At 43.3% G+C, this 22,042-nt stretch overlaps 2 protein-coding genes and 1 pseudogene across 2 annotated transcripts; all 3 read left to right on the forward strand.

Annotated features, from left to right (window-relative positions):
- The first annotated feature begins 5,093 nt into the window (after positions 1–5,093).
- On the forward strand, positions 5,094–7,542 carry LOC117095328 (annotated as a pseudogene).
- A 5,427-nt stretch (positions 7,543–12,969) lies between these two features.
- On the forward strand, positions 12,970–14,662 carry LOC117095329 (gamma-crystallin C). The gene is made up of 3 exons (XM_033232105.1): positions 12,970–13,010; positions 13,110–13,352; positions 14,324–14,662. Exons 1-3 carry the CDS (start codon positions 13,002–13,004, stop codon positions 14,594–14,596), a joined length of 525 nt encoding a protein of 174 aa, XP_033087996.1. The 5' UTR covers positions 12,970–13,001; the 3' UTR covers positions 14,597–14,662.
- A 2,940-nt stretch (positions 14,663–17,602) lies between these two features.
- Positions 17,603–21,001, forward strand: CRYGD (crystallin gamma D). Its single transcript, XM_033230493.1, has 3 exons — positions 17,603–18,207; positions 18,318–18,560; positions 20,663–21,001. Exons 1-3 carry the CDS (start codon positions 18,199–18,201, stop codon positions 20,933–20,935), a joined length of 525 nt encoding a protein of 174 aa, XP_033086384.1. The 5' UTR covers positions 17,603–18,198; the 3' UTR covers positions 20,936–21,001.
- Positions 21,002–22,042: the final 1,041 nt, after the last annotated feature.

Below are 22,042 nucleotides of genomic sequence, written 5' to 3' on the forward strand. Positions count from 1 at the left end.
CCTCTCTACAAAATTTAAATACAAAAATTAGCTGGGCGTGGTGGCACATGCCTGTAATCCCAGCTACTACGGAAGCTGAAGCACGAGAATCACTTGCACCTGGGAGGCAGAGGTTGCAGTGAGCTGATATCATGTCACCGCACTCCACACTGGGCAACAGAGAGAGACTCTATCTCTAAAAATAAAAGTAATTCACCATCTTTAGGCATGAAAATTATTCTAAAACATCTGAACTGAAAGGGATTAGAGTCCCCGCATCTCTTTGATCAAGTCATTATTCTTAGAAATGTGTTGCTCCTATCCCTTGGATACAGGCAAAGAAAAAGATGTTCTCCTCCTAAATCCAACATACAGAGAAAGTCAATACTGGGGAGTGGCCTGGGGAAGAGATTATGCCCAAACTAGCTCCTAATTCTACCCTTCACTCCTCCTCTTCCTCCTCTGTTTAAAGTAAATCCTGAGGCCTCAAAGAGTGGAATGGGAGAAGAGATAATCTATAGAATTCCACTAATCTTTTCCCCATTGAGATCAACCAACAATTTGAGATAACCTTCGTACTCTACATTCCAGGTACCCTACACACACCAGCTTTTCCTGCGTAGCCTAGTTTGTCCAGATTTAAGTCTTTTTCTTCCTTTATTCTCTCTTTCCTCCCTTTGAATTTATGATGTCCTCAAGCCTGTTTAATCTTATAAAAGGCCCACCAAAGATACTGAAGTAGCAACTATTACATAAAGAAGTGCCAAGAACTGTTGTGCTGAGTTAATGCCCTCAAAGAGTTTCCCTCATTAGGAGCTGCTTCTACAATTTTCCTGCCCTGCTACCATGGGTTTAGGTGCTGATGTCAGTATGTGTCCCATTCTCACCCTTTCTGTCTTTGGAAGGTCAATTATTTTCTTCTTCGTGAGTTTGTCAAAGCAAAAGTGTCAATCACAACCACCTGTTGCTTAAAGAAGAAATGCATTGTCAATTTTTTCCAAGAGGACTATTATTAGGACTCAAGCAGAGGTGGGTCGATGATTACCCCCTGTCTTCTTGTTCTTCATTTCATGGTCATCAAAGACAAACTGAGAAAGACAACTAGATGCTAGGGCCTCTGTTACGGTGATCCTTGGTCCCTTATCCATTCTGTTTGGGACACTTTGGTCTACACGGTTACCACCTAAATGACCTCTGCTCATTTAACCAAGCACACAGTCAAGCACACACTGCATTACTACGTTTGGTCATTATGGCATATACAATGATGGACCACATATATAATAGTAGTCCCATAAGATTACAATAGAGTTGTAAAATACCTTTTGCCTAATGTCATAGTGTAACATCTTAGTGCAACACATTACTCACGTAGCTGATAATGCTGGTGTAAATAAACCTCCTGTGCTGTCAGCAGTATAAAAGCATAGCATATACAATTATATACATTACATAATACTTAACAATAAGCAAATATGTTACTGACTTACGGATTTACTATACATACTTTTTTTCTTGTTTTAACATGGAGTTTCACTCTTGTTGCCCAAGCTGGAGTGCAAGGCTGTGATCTCAGCTCACTGCAAAATCTGCCTCCGAGGTTCAAGTGATTCTCCTGTCTCAGCCTCCCGAGAAACTTGCATGACAGATGTGCACCACCACGCCCGGCTCATTTTGTATTTTTAGTAGAGCTGGGGTTTCACCCTGTTGGCCAGGCTGGTGTCGAACTCCTGATCTCAGGTGATCTGCCCACCTCGGCCTCCCAAAGTGCTGTGATTACAGGCATGAGCCACCACGCCCAGCTTGCTATATACTACACTTTTTATCATCACTTTAGAGTACTATCTTCCTGCTTATATTTAAAAAAAAAAAAAAATTTAACTGTAAAAAGCCTCAAGCAGGACCTTCACCAGGTATTACAGAGAAATCATTATCATAGGTGACAGAAATTCTGTGTCTGGAATTGGTGAGTTCTTGGTCTCACTGACTTCAAGAATGAAGCAACAGACCCTCACAGTGAATTAAGTTACAGTTCTTAAACACAGTGTGTCCAGAGTTTGTTCCTTCAGACGTTCAGATGTGTCTGGAGCTTTTTCCTTCTGGTGGGTTTATGGTCTCGCTGAACAGGAGTGAAGCTACACACCTTCAAGGTGTTATAGCTCTTAAAAGCCGTGCGTCTGAAGCTGTTAGTTCTTCCCGGTGAGTTTGTGGTCTTGTGGGCTTCATGAGTTAAACTGCAGACGTTCCTGGTGAGTGTTACAGCCCATAAAGGCAGCATAAACCCAAATAACCAGCACCTGCCACAGTCATTGTAAACAACAAAAAAATAAAGCTTCCACATCCCCTAAAGAGACCAAAGAGGTTTGCTGTGGATGGCTCGTGCGGCCTGCTTTTATTCCCGTATCTGACCCCACCCACATCCTGCTGATTGGTCCATTTTACAGAGAGCTGATTGGTCCATTTTACAGACAGCTGATTGGTCCATTTTACACAGAGCTGATTGGTCCATTTTGGCAGAGTGCTGATTGGTGCATTTACAATCCCTGAGCTAGACACAGAGTGCTGATTGGTGCACTCACAATCCTTTAGCTAGACACAGAGTGCTGGACAGAAAAGTTCTCCAAGTCCCCACTAGGTTACCTAGACACAGAGTACTGATTGGTGTATTTACAAACCCTAAGCTAGACACAAAGTACTGATTGGTGCATTTACAAACCCTGAGCTAGACACAGAGTGCCCAGTGGTGCATCTACAATCCTTTAGCTACAGAGTGCTAGACAGAAAAGTTATCCAAGTCACCACTAGGTTAGCTAGTTACAGAGTACTGACTGGTGTATTTACAAACCTTGAGCTAGACACAGGGTGCTGATTGGTGTATTTCCAATCCCTTAGCTAGACATAAAAGTTCTCCAAGTCCTCAATAGACTCAGGAGCCCAGCTGGCTTCACGTGGTGGATCCCGCACCAGGGCTGCAGGCAGAGCTGCCAGCCAGTCCCACACAGTGCACCCGCACTTCTCAGCCCTTGGGCAGCTGATGGGACTAGGCGCCACCAAGCAGGGGGCAGCGCTGGTAGGGGAGGCTCCGGCTGCGCAGGAGCTGACGGCCTGGGTGGCGGGCAGCGGTGGGGTGGGGGGCGGGGAGGCTCAGCCATGGCAGGCTACAGGTTCCGAGCCCTGCCCCTCGGGGAGGCAGCTGAGGCCCGGTGAGAATTCAAGCACAGTGCCAGCAGGCCAGCACTGCTAGGGGACCCAGCGCACCCTCTGCAGCTGCTGGCCCAGGTGCTAAGCCCCTCACTGCCCGGGGCTGGCAGCCCCCGCCTGCCGCTCTGAGTGTGGCCCCGCCGAGCCCATGCCCACCCGGAACTCGCACTGGCCTGTGATCCCTGTGCGCAGCTCCGGCTCCCGCCTACGCCTCTCCCTCCACACCTCCCAGCAAGCAGAGAGAGCCGGCTCCGGCCTCGGCCTCTGCCAGCCCAGAGAGGAGCTCCCACAGTGCCATGGCAGGCTGAAGGGCTCCTCAAGCGCTGCCAGAGTGGACGCCAAGGCTGAGGAGGCACCAAGAGCGAGGGCTGCTAGCATGTTGTCACCTCTCAGTTCCATGTGTGTTTTTGCCCCTGAAGACCTTCCAGTGGGACAAGATGTGGAAGTGGAAAACAGTGATATTGATGATCCTGACCCTGTGTAGGCCTAAACTAATACGTGTGTTTGTGTCTTAGTTTTTCACAAAATTTTTAAAAGGCCAGGTGTGGTGATTTACACCTGTAATCCCAACACGTTGGGAGGCCGAGGCAGGCAGATCACTTGAGCCCAGGAGGGGAAGAAGGTTCTTGTATCAGTTCGAATCCCAAGAGCGCATCAACAGACAACACGAGGAGGTGTGGAGCAACACGCTGTTTTAATGAGCGCCTGAGTGCAGGCGGGGTGAGGCCTAAAGTGGCGTCAGCCCCAAGTGAGGACGGCGCAAAGGTTTTATAGTCTCCTGTAAACAGGAAGTGTCCTAGTCTGACGTACCTGCTACGTTGTACCCAGATGGCCTCTTTCTAGATCTTAATCTCCAGAGATACTTATCTTCCAGCCAGCTCTCTTCCTGCTTCTGCTGTCTTGCTGGTGCACGCTGCTGAGGCAAGTGGCCTTGCACCTTGGGACTGGGCCTGAGAAGGGAGGGGTTACTCATCCCCTTAAGCTTTCAGACCCCAGGGAGAATCTTACAAGGAGTTTGAGACCACCCTGGGCAACATAGCAAAACCCCATCTCTATTAAAATATATATATAAAAATGTTTATATAATAAGGATAAAAAGAAAACATATTTGTACAGCTATACAATGCTTGTGTTTTAAGCTAAATATTACTACAAAAGTGTCAAAAAGGTTTAAAATGCTTAAAAGTTGATGAAGTTACAAAGTTACAGTATGCTAATGTTAGTTTATTATTGAAGAAAGAAAAGCATTTTAAAATAAATGTTGTGTACCTAAGTGCACAGTGTGTATAAAGTCTACAGTGTTGTACAGTAATGTCCTAGGCCTTCACATTCATTCACCCTCATTCACTGACTCACCCACAACAACTTCCAGTCTTGCAAGCTCCATTCATGGTGTACAATTTTTTATCGTTTATACCATATTTCTACTGTACCTTTTCTATGTTTACATTTGTTTAGAAACACAAATACTAGTGTGGTAGGCTGATCCATCTAGGTTTGTGTTAGTACACTCTATGATGTTCACATAACAATGACATTTCTCAGAATGTATCCCACTGATAAGAGATGCATGGGGGAAGAGGAGACTAGAGAATGGACGCATGGGCCAGGCGCAGTGGCTCACTCCTGTAATCCCAGCACTTCGGGAGCCTAAGGTGGGAGGATTGCTTGAACCCAGGAGTTCGAGACCAGCCTGGGCAACATAGTGAGACCTCATCTCTACAAAAAATAAACAAAATTTGCCAGGCGTGGTAGCAGGCGCCTGTGGTCCTAAATTCTGCTGAAGTGTGAGAATCCCCTGAGCGAGAGAGGTAGAGGCTGCAGTGATCCAAGATCACACTACTGTGCTCCAGCCTGGGAAACAGAGTGAGACCTTATCTCAAAAAAAAAAAAAAAATGAAAAGAGCCAGAGAATGGAGGTGCAAGTGAGTAGCGGTGTTGCAGGCAAGCGTGAAGCCCAAGACCCTGCCTCTGCCCCCAGCAAGGCCCCTGGCAGGGCCAACGACTGCAAGCTGCATGGCAAGGGCCCAGGTCGTAAGGAATGGGCACATTCGGACATGAGAGTGGGGTTGAAAAATACAGGCCAGTAAAGCTGAATGAAATTGTCAGGAATGAATACACCGTGGGTAGGCTGCAGATCTTTGCAAGAGAAGAGAATATGCCTCACATCATCTTTGCTGGCCCCCTGGGAACTGACAAAGTTATAAGCATCCTGGACCCAGCACTGAAGGATGCCATGCTGGAACTCAGTGCTTCAAAAGGCAAGGGCATTGATGTTGCGAGGAATAAAATCGAAATGTTTGCTCGACAAAAAGTCATCCTTCCCAAAGGTCAGCATAAGATCATCATCCTGGATGAAGCAGACAGCATAACTGATGGAGTCCAGCAAACCTTGAGGGGAACCATGGAAATCTCCTCTAATATGACTCACTGTGTTCTTGCTTTTAATGCTTCAGATAAGATCACCGTGAGGCTAGTGTGACAGCAGCATAGATGAAGGATCAGAGAGAGGCCAAATTTGGAGCTTGGACATCATGAAGAAGCTGTTGTAGTAGTCTAAGAAGATAAAGGAGAGTTTTAGAATTCTACATTTGTGTGACTGGTGGTTCTTAGCTCCAGCTGCAGGTCAGCATCTCCAGTGGAGCTTTAAAGAAACTGCGAGTGTCCTGTTCCTACCCCAGCCAGACCGAATTGTCATCTGCCCAGAAGGGCCCAACGCTCAGCACACATTGTGATTCCAGAGTCTTCCTGGGCCTGGACGGACTCCTCTGAGGGCTTGTGGCACATGGATGTCTGTCTTGGAGGATCATTTCCCCATCTGGAAGCCCTGGCCAGCCAAGGCCATGCTGGGGCAGTGCCCGCTGAGGCCTCTGTCTGATTTGCACTTCAGTTGGGTGATTTGGGGAAGGATCTTAAAAATCTGGAGTTTGCTCTAGATTAGATGTTAGCAGACAGCAGGATTAATTTTGTGATTAGTTGCCTCAAGAAATATTACCCATGGGGAGGGGAGACTAGAACACGGATAAACCTGTAATCCATAAAGAAGTAGCAGTTAATCATTTTGGCTGAGAGAGTGAGGGCTTGGGATTTTGAGAGTGGAGCATTGACTTTGTTTTTGTCTGCCCTTAGGCAAAGTTAAGAAGTGGCTTTATTGTATCTCATTTCGTCATGGTCTCGGAGTAGCCTTGTTTGAAGTTGTTATTCTGTGAGACTGTTTATGTCTAACAGGGGAGTAACATGTCCTTACTGTGAGTGCCAGGCCAGCATCCGAATGTCAGAGGCTGCTCCTTTTTCTCACTTTTTTTCTCATTAATCAGACTATAGTCAATGAGATAACTCATGCTCTGAGTGGTTATGTAATTTGCCATGGAGCTAATCAGTGAACCTTCGGAGTGCCAGCGGCCTGAGTCCAAAGCTCACGCTCTTGCCTGTGAAGCTTTATGGCCTCCCTCGTGCTTGGAAAAGAAAAAGCAATCTATAAAGCAATACTTTATACTTTGGTTAATACTTTGACATTTAGCCCTGTTTTTACCACATTTCTCTTAAGCACCTGCTGCCAAAGAGGAGTGGCGCCACCAGCATGGCTGGGCTGTGTGGATTATGCAGCTACATTCTTGTAATCAAAGAGCCAATAGGGTGATGCTAGCCTCTGAGGGAAGCCTCACTGCCTTCCCATCTCTGTTCAGAGGTTACTGGATCCTAGCGCATAGTCCTCCGCTAGACAAAGCTGACTGATGCCCAGACCTGTGCAAAGTTGATAAATGCTAGAGAGAAGGGTACAGTGCTGTACACTGACTTTGGCCTAGAAGCCATCATCTTCATGGCCCAGGGAGACAGGAGGCAGGCCCTGAACAACTTGCAGTCCATCTTCCCGGGATCTGGCTTCAGTTACAGCGAGAATTTGTTCAGGGTCTGCGACGAACCCCACCCCTACTCATGAAGGAGGTGATCCAGCATTGTGTGAATGCCCACATCAAGGAAACCTACAAGGAAGGATCAGAGAGAGGCCAAATTTGGGGCTTGGACATCATGAAGAAGCTGTTGTAGTAGTCTAAGAAGATAAAGGAGAGTTTTAGAATTCTACATTTGTGTGACTGGTGGTTCTTAGCTCCAGCTGCAGGTCAGCATCTCCAGTTTACCTATGGCATCTAGGCTACTCACCAGAAGATGTCACTGGCAACATCTTCCAAGTGTGTAAAACTTTCCAAATGGCAGAATAACTGATAAAGTGGAGTTTGTCAAGGAAATTGGATAAATTGGATACACTGGTATGAAAGCAGCAGAGGAGTGAACTCCCTTCTGCAGACAACTGAGCTCCTGGCCAGGCTGTGTCAGAAGACAATGGCCCTGGTGGCCAGTTAGAGCAGAGGCTTTATTGATTGAGTTACAAGCGTCCTCATCCCTGGAATGGAGGAGGCACAGCCTTCTGAAGTAGGGGGCATGGGTAGGGAATGCCATCTTAGGCTGGTGCCAGCATACACCGTACTTTAAACCCTCGTGGTTTTCTTTTTTTTTTTTTTTTTTTGAGATGGAGTCTCGCTCTGTCGCCCAGGCTGGTGTGCAGTGGCTGGATCTCAGCTCACTGCAAGCTCCGCCTCCCGGGTTTACGCCATTCTCCTGCCTCAGCCTCCCGAGTAGCTGGGACTACAGGCACCCGCCACCTCGCCCGGCTAATTTTTTGTATTTTTTTAGTAGAGACGGGGTTTCACCATGTTAGCCAGGATGGTCTCGATCTTCTGACCTCGTGATCCGTCCATCTCGGCCTCCCAAAGTGCTGGGATTACAGGCTTGAGCCACCGCGCCCGGCCCCACCCTCGTGGTTTTCACGTTGCTTCTAGCTGATCTCTGCTCCACGAGTGTTTGCATTCAACCTCAGACTCACTGATGAGGTGATGGGGCAGGGCAGAAAGGGTCAGAGAAGCTCAGGGCAGGCACCTCATCTGTGTGTGAGTTGGCATTTAGCTAATAAAACCTTGCAGTGTTTGTTGTAAGGTGACCTCATGAGGCCTCAAGGAAAACCAGCTTCCTGTCTCTGCCCTCGCTTGTTCGTCTCCTTTCTACTTGTGGCTCCTAGCAGCCTGCAAGTAAGAAGATGACTAGTTAGTAGATTGGACAAATTAAACTCAATTCTTCTAGAAACATGAAGGGACCAGTTCCCCAGGGTGAGGGCAGAGTTTGCTGTAATTTCCTATTTAGATAGACTTCTCAGAACCAGGGCAATGAGCCCTTCAGGAAGGGCTTGCTGAGGGGGTGCCAACTGGCGTGGCACCACACAAAAACTCCAGCATGATGCCTTTCCCATGTTTTCGAGGGAACTCTTGGCTTTCGCTTTAGAATTCCCAGTGAATTTTATATTAATTTGCAGAATTGCCTCTTTATTTGCAAGGGTACTATTTTTTCCCATTTTTAAAATTAAAATGTCAATCGTATATAAAAAAAGAGATGCATGACTCCAAATGATACCACCGTATATTAATTGCTAAGAAGCAGGAAGGTGGGTGGTAAAATCAACTGCTGGCTGGACCTCAGACACCAGCAAAACTCTAGAATTGGCTACTGCTGTTGTAACATTAATTTCTCATCTCAGAAAAAATAAAAATTAGAATTACTTAGGAGTGGGAGGACTTAGGGCACAACACAGCATTCCCAGTTTTTCCCTTTTGCTTATTATCTCTGCTATTATAAAGTCTCATTATGGCCGGGTGTGGTGGCTCACACCTGTAATCCCAACACTTTGGGAGGCCAAGGCTGGAGGATCATTTGAGCTCAGGAGTTTGAGACCAGCTTGGGCAACATGGCAAGACCCCATTTCTGTTTTTTTTTTAGGCCCGATTAAATCAGCCAGGCACGGTGGCTCACGCCTGTAATCCCAGCACTTTGGGAGGCTGAGGCAGGCAGATCACCTGAGATCAGGAGCTCAAGACCAGCCTGGCCAACATGGTAAAACCCTGACTCTACTAAAGATACAAAAATTAGCTGGGCGTGGTGGCAGGTACCTATAATCCCAGCTACTCGGGAGGCTGAGGCAGGAGAATCACTTGAACCTGGGAGGCAGAAGTTGCAGTGAGCTGAGATAGCACCATTGCACTCCAGCCTGGGTGACAAGAGCAAGACTTCGTTTCAAAAAAAAAAAGCCTCATTAAATCGATCAAGTACGGGGTGCCTGTGTCATCCTACACACTGAAAGTTGCACATCCTGAACTTTGATGTAAGTGTGTTATGCCTGTGTATGTTGAGCATTTGAAATAGGCTCCATAGACCATGATAACAATAAATTTCAGACAAGGGATGACTTTCACACATCCCCCCTCCCAGGCATTTATTGAGTATCCTGTATGTGCCAGTCCTCTATGCCAATTAGTGAGAATACAAAAATAAAGATGTAATAGTCCCTGCCTTTATGGGGCTCTCCCATCTATTTTGAGGGACTGACGTCTAAACAAAATAATTAGATAAGTGATAGTTACCATTATAGTGGTATGAACATGAGGCGCTATGGAGGCAGTATTTAATTCAGCCCAGAAGATTAGGAAGGGTTCAGGAAAATCTTTTACAGAGAAACTGATGCTTGAGCTGAGACTTGAAGAAAGGGCAAAATTTCTCTGGTTGAAAAATAAACTGGTGTCTTATTGAGAAGGATCAATATGTTGAAAAACAAGAACAACATGAAATAATGTTGTGCATTTGGGAAATGACAAGTGGTTTGGTGTGATCAAACAGAAAGCATGAGGACAGACAGAGGAGGCCAGGTCTAGGATGCCATGCTAAGGGATCAATATTGGATCCTGGAGACAATGGGAGTCTATGAAATATTTCAAGCAAATGAACAGCACGACTTGATGTGTTTTGATTCTCACCACTCCAGCATCTGGCCGAGTGCAGTTTGGAAGAAGACAAGACTGGGCAGTCAGGAGGCTGTTGAAAGTCCAGCTGAGATACGATGAGACCCTATGTAAGGCAGCTACAATAGCAGGGGTTTTGGGGTCGGGGGTGGTTGGGGCAGAGGAGAGAAGGAGAAAGATTTGAAAAAAGGTTGGAGGTTGGAGAAATACAAGACTATGCCATTCTGGAACAAGAGCAACGTTCTGGGATATGCATTTTCTGGCCCCTTTATTGCTTTTCCTGTCTTCTTACCAGTGCTCTAATTTAAGTGCTGGTATCTCTGCTCTGATTCTCTCACTGTGTACATACGAAACTTTATAGAACAAGAAAGAGTGCTACAAAGCAGAGAGCACACCTGCCTTTAGGTCTAAAGAGAATGTTAGGTGGGGCACAGTGACTCATGCCTGTAATCACAGCACTTTGGAAGGCCGAGGCAAACAGATTGCTTGAGGAGATCAAGACCAGACTGGGCAACATAGTGAGACCCTGTCTCTACATAAAGAAAATACAAAAAATTAGCTGGGTGTGGTGGCATGTACCTATAGTCCCAGCTACTCAAGAGGCTGAGGTGGGAGCTTGAGCTTGAGTGTGGGAGGCAGAGACTGCAGTGAGCTAAGATTGCATCACTGCACTCTAGCCTGGGCAACAGAGCAGAACTCTGTCTCAAAAAATAAATAAATAGAATAAAGAGAATGTTAGTACAATTCCTAATAAGGCATTGCCTGGGGATGGCTAAAATACATGATTTCCTTGTCAAAATATAAAGGGATAAACCACAGCAGTGTTTTGGCCCAAGAACTATTTGGTGCTTATTAAAAATATAGGTTCTGGGCTGGGCACGGTGGCATATGCCTGTAATCCCAGCACTTTGGGAGACTGCGCTGGGTGGATCACCTGAGGTCAGGAATTTGAGACCATCCTGGCCAACATAGCGAAACCCTGTCTCTACTAAAAATACAAAAATTAGCTGCCTGTGATGACGCACGCCTATAATCTCAGCTACTCAGGAAGTTGAAGCAGGGGAATCACTTGAACCCAGGAAGCGGAGGCTGCAGTGAGCCGAGATCGCACCACTGCACTCCAGCCTGGGTAACAGAGCGAGACTCCGTCTCAAAACATAAAATAAATTAAATAAAATAAAAAATAAAAATATAGGTTCTGAGGTCTTCTCCTGATCTAATGATGCAGGATTTGGCCAAAAGGTCAAGATGGTAATTTGCATTTTTGACATGAAAGGTGATTCTTAGGCACACTCAAGTTTGAAAACCACCTGGCGGTTTCTGAAGTCCCTTCCAAGCCTAATTTTTCTTTAATCACAAAATGGCTTCATAGAGGATAAATTTTTTTCAGGAATCTTTGAAAGGATTAAATACCTTTGAGAGAGATAAACAGGATAAAGTCAGCCTTAACAATGTCACTCTATTACTAATAACATGTATTCAGTGTTCATTTGTGCCAAGTATGTGCCAAATGCTTTATACACATAATCCCACTTATTCACGTCAATGTCCTTTAGCTAAAGGCCACCAGGGACACATCTGTCTTTAAACAAGTTGAGCTTATTACTTGTTGCAGCAAGGGAGGACGTTCTCCTTGGGGAAGCATGGAGTGTCTCAGTAAGAGAGCTTAGAAAGAAATTGTTAATAGGATTTGCACTTCAGTTGTGTGATTTGGGGGAGGATCTTAAAAATCTGAAGTTCGCTCTAGATTAGATGTTAGCAGAAAGCAGGGTTAATTTTGTGATTAGTTATCTCAAGAAATCTTACCCGTAGGGAGGGGAGACTAGAACACGGATAAACCTGTAATCCATAAAGAAGTAGCAGTTAATCATTTTGGCTAAGAGAGTGAGGGCTTGGGATTTTGAGAGTGGAGCCTTGACTTTGTTTTTGTCTGTGCTTAGGCAAAGTTAAGAAGTGGCTTTATTGTATCTCATTTCATCATGGTCTCGGAGTAGCCTTGTCTGAAGTTGTTATTCTGTGAGACTGTTTATGTCTAACAGGGGAGTAACATGTCCTCACTGTGAGTGCCAGGCCAGCATCCGAATGTCAGAGGCTGCTCTTTTGTCTCACATTTTTTCTCATTAATCAGACTATAGTCAATGAGATAACTCATGCTCTGAGTAGTTATGTAATTTGCCATGGAGCTAATCAGTGAACCTTCTGAGTGCAGGCGGCCTGAGTCCAAAGCTCACGCTCTTGCCTGTGGAGCTTTATGGCCTCCCTCACGCTTGAAAAAGGGAAAGCAATCTATAAAGCAGGATACAGTACTTCTCAGTCTCAGGCCCAGTGACCACAGAAACCTTTCCCTTGCTTGTTATCGTAAGTTCGCCACCAGGGACGGATTTCTAGTTAGATGACGTGCCCACGAAAGGCAAAGTTAAGAGCTGTCTTAAAGCATTGGGTTAACGAAGTCAAAACTAGCCAAGATACGAATCTAGATTTGTGTCCTGCCCTGGATTGGAAAACTGTGTAAAGACAAAAATTTAAGGTAGAGCAGTCTCTGCCATCCAGGGAAATGAGTCAGTGCTTGTGGCATTCTACGTCAACAACCTCTCTGGAATCCTGGAGCAATTCTATAATGGCATAGATCTTTCCCAGAAAATTCACAGGAAATTACTCAATCACATAGAGAGAGCCATGAATTTCGGGTCAAAAGTTCAGAATGATGCGCAGATAAATTTAGAAAACAGTAACAATCCAAATAAAAGCAACACAGAGCAGTATGTGCAGGACAGCGTTAGAATATACTAGAGAACAAGGACACAATCTACAATCATTTCCAGTGAATGCAGCATGTTAAAGAGATGCATAAAATCCCCTTACCGCCGAGGGCCCCTTTTGTGTTGTTCTTGCCAACACAGCAGCCATCCTGCTATATAGACTGGCTGTGCGGCCGCAGGCCCCATCACACTGAACTCGCATCATCCGTGTCAACCAGCCATGGGGAAGGTGAGCAGAACACAAAAAATAAAATGAAAAAAAAAATTGCCGTTATATAATGCCTGTTAAGAGCAAATAATGCAATTTGGAACGATTCTTCCTTTGTAGATCACCTTCTATGAGGACAAGGCCTTCCAGGGCCGCAGCTACGAATCCACCACTGACTGCCCCAACCTGCAGACGTATTTCAGCCGCTGCAACTCCATCCGGGTGGAAAGTGGCTGCTGGATGCTCTATGAGCGTCCCAACTACCAAGGTCAACAATACTTGCTGCGGAGAGGGGAGTACCCCGACTACCAGCAATGGATGGGCCTCAGCGACTCTATCCGCTCCTGTTGTCTCATCCCCCAGGTGAGTTTTCTAGATTTCCATCATGCCCCTGGAGTGTCCCCACTGTATGGTCAATGTGGGTTAGAGGGAGGGAGGTTTGCATTTAAAAACTCCTAAGGGTTAGATGGACATTAGAGACCTGCATAAGCCAGATAGATAACATGGACAAAAACAGCAGAGAGTGTAAGGAAGAACCCACTTGGAGGAAGAATCCATTTTACTTTAAATTTTTGCTACCAATAAGTCAATTAAAAGTGGTCTGTAACAAATGTAATATCATAATGGGATATAAAACAAAACTTGCAAATGGGAAGCTGGTTGGGCATACAAAGACGGTATTTTTAACAAATTGTTTTGCCTATAGAAAAAGAATTTCTGATGAATGAATTAGATAGGTTCCACTGTGGACAAGTAAACCTTCAAAGCTGTATTGTTAATATAGGCTATTCAAAGGTTGTGTCCAACTTTGGAAAAGGTAATTTTTCTTAATTTGGAAAATCAGTTAAATTCTCATTCCAAATGACTATTTAAATTAACTTTACACTGAAGTACAAGATTTTTTAAATCTTACTTTAGTGGTAAATTTATATGTTTATAAATTTGGGAGATAATACTCTTACTAAGAGAATACTAGTCAAAATAAATTATTTCTATTTTTTCCCCAAATGTAGTTTGAATTAACACAGGTAATTAGGAATCAAGATATCTGAGTTCTTGATGGATTCTAACTCAGCGTTTGAACCTCTTAAAAATTCTATCTCCTAAATAAGAATGAATTTCAGGTCAAAAAGAAAATGAGCATAGCAGTATTTAGGTGCTAATGGAAGACAGATCCATGCGCAGCATCCACAGTAATCTACATTTTACACTGTCTAAATTTGCCATTGACAATTCCATGCCCTACCCTACCAAGTTCATCTGTTCTTTGGTTGGACAAATTCCGGAAGAGACTCATTTGCTTTCCTCTATCCTTCTTTCTGCGGACTGAGTAGACAGGCTCCCACAGGCTGCGGCTGTACGAGAGAGAAGACCACAAAGGCCTCATGATGGAGTTGAGTGAGGACTGCCCCAGCATCCAGGACCGCTTCCACCTCAGCGAGATCCGTTCCCTCCACGTGCTGGAGGGCTGCTGGGTCCTCTACGAGCTGCCCAACTACCGGGGGCGGCAATACCTGCTGAGGCCCCAAGAGTACAGGCGGTGCCAGGACTGGGGGGCCATGGATGCTAAGGCAGGCTCTTTGCGGAGAGTGGTGGATTTATACTGAAATAGCTTAACACTACCAATTTCCCGTTTTGGAACCTAATAAAGATTTAGTCTGCATTATTGGCAATTGCTGACTTCTGTCGTTCTTTCGTTGTGCAAATCAGTTCACCTTTAAATTTCCTTGTCTAAAGTTAAGAAGTGAATGGGGCAGGAGATAGGGCCTGTTGGAGAAGAGCTTCAGGGTAGAGTGAGTTTGAACAAGCCTCGGATATTGGGGTGAGGCAAGGTGTAGCCTGCCTGAGAAAGAAAAGGCAGGGCAATGCCAGAGACCTGGGAGAGGCTGACTGGCAAGAAGGGAGGCATTCAACTAAGTACCTTCAGGAATAATAGTTCGGAATTTTCCTTCTAACCAAAAATGTGGGTCAGACAAAAGGAAAAGTCAGATGAGTGGTGAGGGCAAACTTAACTTGGCCGACAGCCTGATTAGACTATACAAAGGATTGTACTTTTGTTTACTTTCAGGCACAGTATTATATAAGTAATGCCAGAGCCACCACGGCCACTGCCGTACCTTTGAACAAAGTTAAAGACCATTCATCTCCTTTTGAAAATGACTCCTGTCCAGGACTGTAGCTCTTGGTCAGTACTATCCCTGGCCCAAATGCTGTGTCAATTACAGAAACTGCACATCAGTTTCATGGTGACCAGCTATTGCAAATAAATTAATAAGAGATACACATCAATCTTTTAAATAGATTTGCATGGTATGTGCACCCCAAACATAAAAAGTAACTACAGAAAACATCGTTCTGCCGTAAGGACACATGTATATATGTTCATCACAGCACTATTCACGACAACAAAGACGTGGAATCAACCTAAATGTCCATCAATGGTAGGCTGGGTTTTACAAAGTGGTACATATACACAATGGAATACTATGCAGCCATAAAAAAAGAATGAGACCCTGTCCTTTGCAGCAACATAGGTGGAGCTGGAGGCCAATATCCTAAGCAAACTAACACAGGAACAGAAAACAAAATACCTCCAGGTTGGAGAGGATCGAAAAACTACCTGTCAGGTACTATACTTATCACCTGGGTGATAAAATAATCTGTACACCAAACCCCCACAACACACAATTTACCTGTATTACAAACCTGGATATGTGCCCCTGAATCTAAAATAAAAGTTAAAATAAATAAATAAGTCCTGTAACTACAAAACGGGCCCAAATTTAAAGGTGTATTAAAGAAAGCCATAATTTCTGGAGCCTTTGATTAAACTAAAATCTGCTTGCTCATAAGCAAAGCCCTAAAAAGTTTTTTTTAAAAAAAAGAAAGAAAAGAAAGCAATTGCAAGTCTTTTCATCAGTAGAGAATTAATTTAACTTAAAAATTTCCCTTCAAAGTAACAGTCCTCCCATAATCTTACTACTGTACAAATTCTATAAAGAAGTTGAAGGGAGTCCTTCTGATGCCCCTTATTGCTAACTCCCGTTTATAGTTGGTGGGCACCCTTCTGGGATTTTTGCCTTGTTTATATAGCTCTCTCATAAAACACATGCTTCTTTTCTTTACAAAAATGGAATCATGCTATACATATTAGTCTGCAACTTGCTTTTAAAATGTATTATAATATGGACATATATCTAGGTGAGCACCTTATTCTGTTTCATGGTTGAATTGCATCTTGTTGTTTGGAGGTCCCTTAGACCATTTCACCATTTGTCCACTTAAGTGACTGGGCTTTTCCAATGTTGCTTTGACCAACAATGCTGCAAAGAATGACATTGTACATATACGCTAATCCTGATGTGCCATAATTTTAAATAGATAGTGACCTAGAAGTAAGACTACCGGCTCATACTGCAAATTTATTTTATTTATTTTTTGAGACATGGCCACACTCTGTTGTCCAGGATAGAGTGCAGTGGCACAAACACAGCTCACTGCAGCTTCGACCTCCCAGGATCAAGCGATGATCCTCCCATCTCAGCTTCCTAAGTAGCTGAGGCTACAGGTGTGCACCACCATGCCCGGCTAATTTTTTCATTTTTTATAGAAAGGGGGTCTCACTACGTTGCCAGGGCTGGTCTTGAACTCCTGAGCTCAAGTGATCCTCCCACATTGGCCTCCAAAAGTGCTGGGATTACAGGTGTGAGCCACCACACCCAGCCACAAGTTTATTTTCCATTTCAATATCCTCCAATTATTAGCCACTAGAGACTCAACTTCTCTGAGTTAGGATCCTTACCAATTTTTGAGCACCTACCATGCACCTGCTATATGTAGCAATGAGGATGAAGAAAACAATCAAAACAAAACAAAAGAAAAAGGTATTTCGCTACCACTGCAGAGCTCTACATAGAAATAACACACACACAAAAAGAAGCAGCAGCCAGAAAATAAGAATTAAAATAATTTGTATTGCACATAGTTGGTGTTTAATTCATAAATACCACTTACAAAGATTTATGACTCAAAGACAAGACAAAGTACTTCCATGGGTTGACACAGGGCTGTGAGCAATTCTTTGAACATGAAAGAAGCTGGACACAGGTCATTTTCCACTCCAGTGCTCTTTCCAGTCCATCAAACTGTTCTCTTCCAGGCCAGTAAATACTTACTAAAGTCTTCCTCGAGTCCAGCTTCTAGACATTTATTCCTTCCTCTCCCTGCATCATTCCAGCCATAGCTCCACTTTGTGTTCACGCAATTAATTTCCTCTGAGTCAAAGGCCTTGTGTACTCTCGCTCGTTCAGAGAACAAAGGTGTATTCTAGATCCTACTAGAAATAAGTTTCTTAGGAATTTGACTTTATTTTATAACAAGCTAAGAGATCATGTTTTTCTGTTTCGCACATATTACTTTTCTAATTTCCTCAAACGTAGATATTTCCCTTATAAGTTCTTTCTGAGATTAAGCATCTTAGAACTAACTATTCTCTCTTTTGAATCACGGCACCACCATTAGCTAAGAGAAAAACATCTAATTCTCAGCTACTTCTAGACATAACTGTAACAAAATCAGACCCAATATCGAAGATCCATGTTTGCTGTGTGTTTTACCATAATAAAGGTTCAAATTCTGTGAACTCTCTTGATAAAATGTTCCAATTTCTTACACCCTTTCATGATGACGTTCTCTTAAAGGACTAAACTTGAAATTTTCAACATTCAGTTAAGCCCATTTCCTTCCTATTAACAATCTGTATTGAGTATTGTGGCACGTAAGTAATACTGTTGTTCTGACAGATTAATTTAATTTGCCTTATTAAGAGTCTTTGCTTTTTCTGCTCCCCGACTTAAACTTTTTTTGTTTTTCCCCAACCTATACAAACAAAAGCGTGAACTATATGTGAAATAGCTGAAGCTCCACTTCTATTATAAATAGACAATGTCCCAAATTACCTTTTTACAAACATTCTCAATAGCATCAGCCAATGATAGCAATCCGAACACTCCAGAGAGAATGGGACCAAAACCCACAGTGAGCCCCGCGGACTAGGACAGCAAAGAGAAAAAAGAGAACACGAAAATGCCCTTGCTCCCCTCCGCGGGCCCCTTTTGTGCGGTTCTTGCCAACGCAGCAGCCCTCCTGCTATATAGCCCCGCCGCGCCGCCGCCCCACCCGCTCAGCCCCGCAGTGCGTCCAGCCAGCCATGGGGAAGGTGAGCCCAGCCCGCGCCCCGGGCCCCGGGAGCTTCCTGTATCGCAGGGGCCGGAGACTGGGGCAGGGGCAGGCCTGTGAGCCCTCGCCTTGCCTCGCCTTGCCTTGCAGATCACCCTCTACGAGGACCGGGGCTTCCAGGGCCGCCACTATGAATGCAGCAGCGACCACCCCAACCTGCAGCCCTACTTGAGCCGCTGCAACTCGGTGCGCGTGGACAGCGGCTGCTGGATGCTCTATGAGCTGCCCAACTACTCGGGCCTCCAATACTTCCTGCGCCGCGGCGACTATGCCGACCACCAGCAGTGGATGGGCCTCAGCGACTCGGTCCGCTCCTGCCGCCTCATCCCCCACGTGAGTGCAGCCTTGTGGCAGGACCCAGGCCCTCAGGACACTCACTGGATGGTTTCAAGCAAAAGTTAAACATTAGAAGTAGTGATGAGTCACAGTAACTGAGAGTGGACAGAAGATGAACTACAGTGGATTAAGTCAATAGAGTTTGCCCCTCACAAAAGCAAAGTGTTACCCAGATACCAATTAATCACAATTAATCCACAAATATTTATTGAGTAGGAATGTGTCGCCTGCCCTAGGGGTTGTATAAGACTTTAAAGTCCTGTTCTGGAATTATTTAGAATGGAGTTGTAGAAAAACCACTAATACCCAATAGAAGAATAAATGCTAGAGGGTAGGGCAGTTACTGAGCAAACAGGGTAATTTCTTCTGAGACTTTTTCCCCTTTTTGCTCCTCTCTTGCACATTTTGGGTTTTCCCAACCTATATGAGTAAGACTTTCCTTCAATGGAGAGCAACACAGATATTTCACACAGGTGCCACGTATATCCCATATGTGTGTGAGAACACTAATGTTTATGAAAAATTCGTCCTTGGACTTACTGATTTTTTCCCCATTTTTCTTCATTGCATTCACAAATTATTGACTTATAATTAATTGTTCTTTAATACATTACCTTAATATTTAATATTTAATAGTTTAATATATTTAAAATACTTATATTTTAAAAAGAAGGCTTATATATTTAACATATGATATTTATCTCATTTATTTAAATGATGCATTATCATTTAATTCAGTATATTAAATTATATATTTAATATACTTAAATGCTTATATTTAAAATGCATTATAATATTTTAAATATATTTACATTAAATATATTTAATGAATATAATGTATTTAATAATATATCTAGTTAATAAATATGTATTTAATGTTTATATAACTATATAAATTATATTTTAAATATATTTTAATATATTTTTAATATATTTCATTTACATTATATTTATTTTTGGGGGGTTGTTTTGTTTTGTTTTGTTTTTTTGAGACAGAGTCTCACTCTGACGCCCAGGCTGGAGTGCAGTGGTGAGATCTCGGCTAACTGCAACCTCCGCCTCCCGGATTCAAATGATTCTCCTCTCTCAGTCTCCTGAGTAGCTGGAGTTACAGGAGCACGCCACCACACCCAGCTAATTTTTGTATTTGTATTTTTATTTTTATGTATTTTATTGTTTATTTTTATTTTTATTTTTATTTTTTACAAAGTCTTGCTCTGTCCCTCAGGCTGGAGAGCAGTGGCATGATCTTGGCACACTGCAACCTCTGCTTCCTGGGTCCAAGCAATTCTCTTCCCAAGTAGCTGGGATTACAGGCATGCACCACCACACCTGGCTAATTTTTGTATTTTTAGTATAGACAAGGTTTTGTCATATTCATCAGGGTGGTCTTGAACTCCTGACCTCAAGTGATCCACCCGCCTCGGCTTCCCAAGGTGCTGGGACTACAGGAATGAGCCACTGCCCCAGCCCTTATATTTGTGTATTTTAAATATATTTTATTTATGTTTTAGTAAAATTATTTTTAAATAAAATGTAATTTTTAAAATAAATATAATTTTAATTTATACTTATAAAATATAATTTGAATATAATTATTAAAATAAATATAATTTTAAAATAGAATATAATTTTATATATTTTATAATATATTTTAAATATAGTATATAATTAAATATATATTAGATATCATGTATATTAAAATTATACATAATTTAAATACATTTCTTTATAATTTAATGTTTATTTTAATATTAAAACATTTCTTCAAAATGGCATAAAATAGTAATAAGCTGTTACAGGTTTGGGTTTGTGTGTGGTACAGGATACTGAGCATAGGAGTCAGCTCATGCTGAGAAATAGCTGAATATATTAAAGAGTGAGATTTCCTTCTCAATTTCTTCACCACACTTTATAATCTTGAAAAGGCACTGAATTTCTGCCCTCAGTAATGAGGAGTTTATAAATATTCAGAATTAAATAAATTTTGCCATGTATTTCTAAATGACTTGAGCAGGTCCTCACCAAGCTGGACTGCCTGACAATGCATTGGAATCGTTTCACGGTTGCTTTTCTCCTCTTATTTCTGGGTCTGCCAGGCTGGCTCTCACAGGATCAGACTCTATGAGAGGGAGGACTACAGAGGCCAGATGATAGAGTTCACTGAGGACTGCTCCTCTCTTCAGGACCGCTTCCACTTCAATGAAATCCACTCCCTCAACGTGCTGGAGGGCTCCTGGGTCCTCTACGAGCTGCCCAACTACCGAGGACGGCAGTACCTGCTGAGGCCAGGAGACTACAGGCGCTACCAGGACTGGGGGTCCATGAATGCCAGAGTGGGCTCTCTGAGGAGAGTCATAGATTTCTCCTGAAATATGTCCTCCTTTGTCATTTCTTAATTTGGAAACTAATAAAATATTTTCTGTGTGTTCCTGGCACTGATTTGCTTGTGTCTTTACTGTGCCCTACTTCTATCTTATTTACACACACGAGGCAAATGGCAACCAAGATGTGTAATATATAGATAACAAAGGAAGTTCTCACAACAGAAAGACGTCTTTATATTAAGTAGAACTTAACAGTTTGCCAAAGTTTCATAATACATTACCTCATTTGATTCTCTGGCCTTTAAACAGCTTGCTGCTTCAAACCAGATTATCAGAAATCTGTTTAGATTTCAGTTTTTCTCTGAGGAGTGAGCACCTGAAAACGGAGGTTCAGATAGTGTGACGAACTTTTTCAATCAGGGGTTCTGAACCTGGGTACCATAATGCACGTCCATTTTTGAATTCTCTAAAATTGTATGCAAAAGTTGAGTTGACAAATCTCTGTCTGGCTCCCTTACTACAGAGGTGGCCATGTGGCCTTCTTCTGGCCATTGAATCGTAAGTGAGAAATGATGATAGGGAGGGAGAAGAGATGGTTCTGTAAAAACTTTTGCCTTTCTCATGAAAGGGAGCAGATGACCTTGGTGCCACAGTTCCCTCTTATTTCTTACACTCAAGAAATAACAGCTATGAGAGAAAGGCCAGGAGAATTTCAGAGATGTTGGCCTAGATGTGTCTGAGCCCCTGGACCATGCTAACAACCTTTCACCTTTAGACTTCTTATAATGGCAGTCAAATAAACCACATTTTGTTTAAGCCACTGCTATAGTGGCTGGGTATTCCTTTGTCTGCAGTTCAACACACATTTCTAGCTGATGTAGAGTATATGTGAGTTTTCCTTAAGTAACTGTATAGAATTTTGTTTAGAGACATTCCTGATTTTAAAATGAAAAAAAAAAAGAAAAAGAAAAAGAAAAGATGGGAGCTAAATGATGAGAGCACACATGTGGTCACAAAGAAGGGAACAACAGACACTGGACCTATTTGAGGGTGAAGGGTGGCAGGAGGGAGAGAATCAGAAGAAATAACTACTGGGTACTAGGCTTAGTACCTGGGTGATGAAATAATCTGTACAACAAACCCCCGTGACAC

The sequence above is a fragment of the Trachypithecus francoisi genome, unplaced genomic scaffold, assembly GCF_009764315.1.
Source record: "Trachypithecus francoisi isolate TF-2019V2 unplaced genomic scaffold, Tfra_2.0 Lachesis_group13, whole genome shotgun sequence".
NCBI lineage: Eukaryota > Metazoa > Chordata > Mammalia > Primates > Cercopithecidae > Trachypithecus > Trachypithecus francoisi.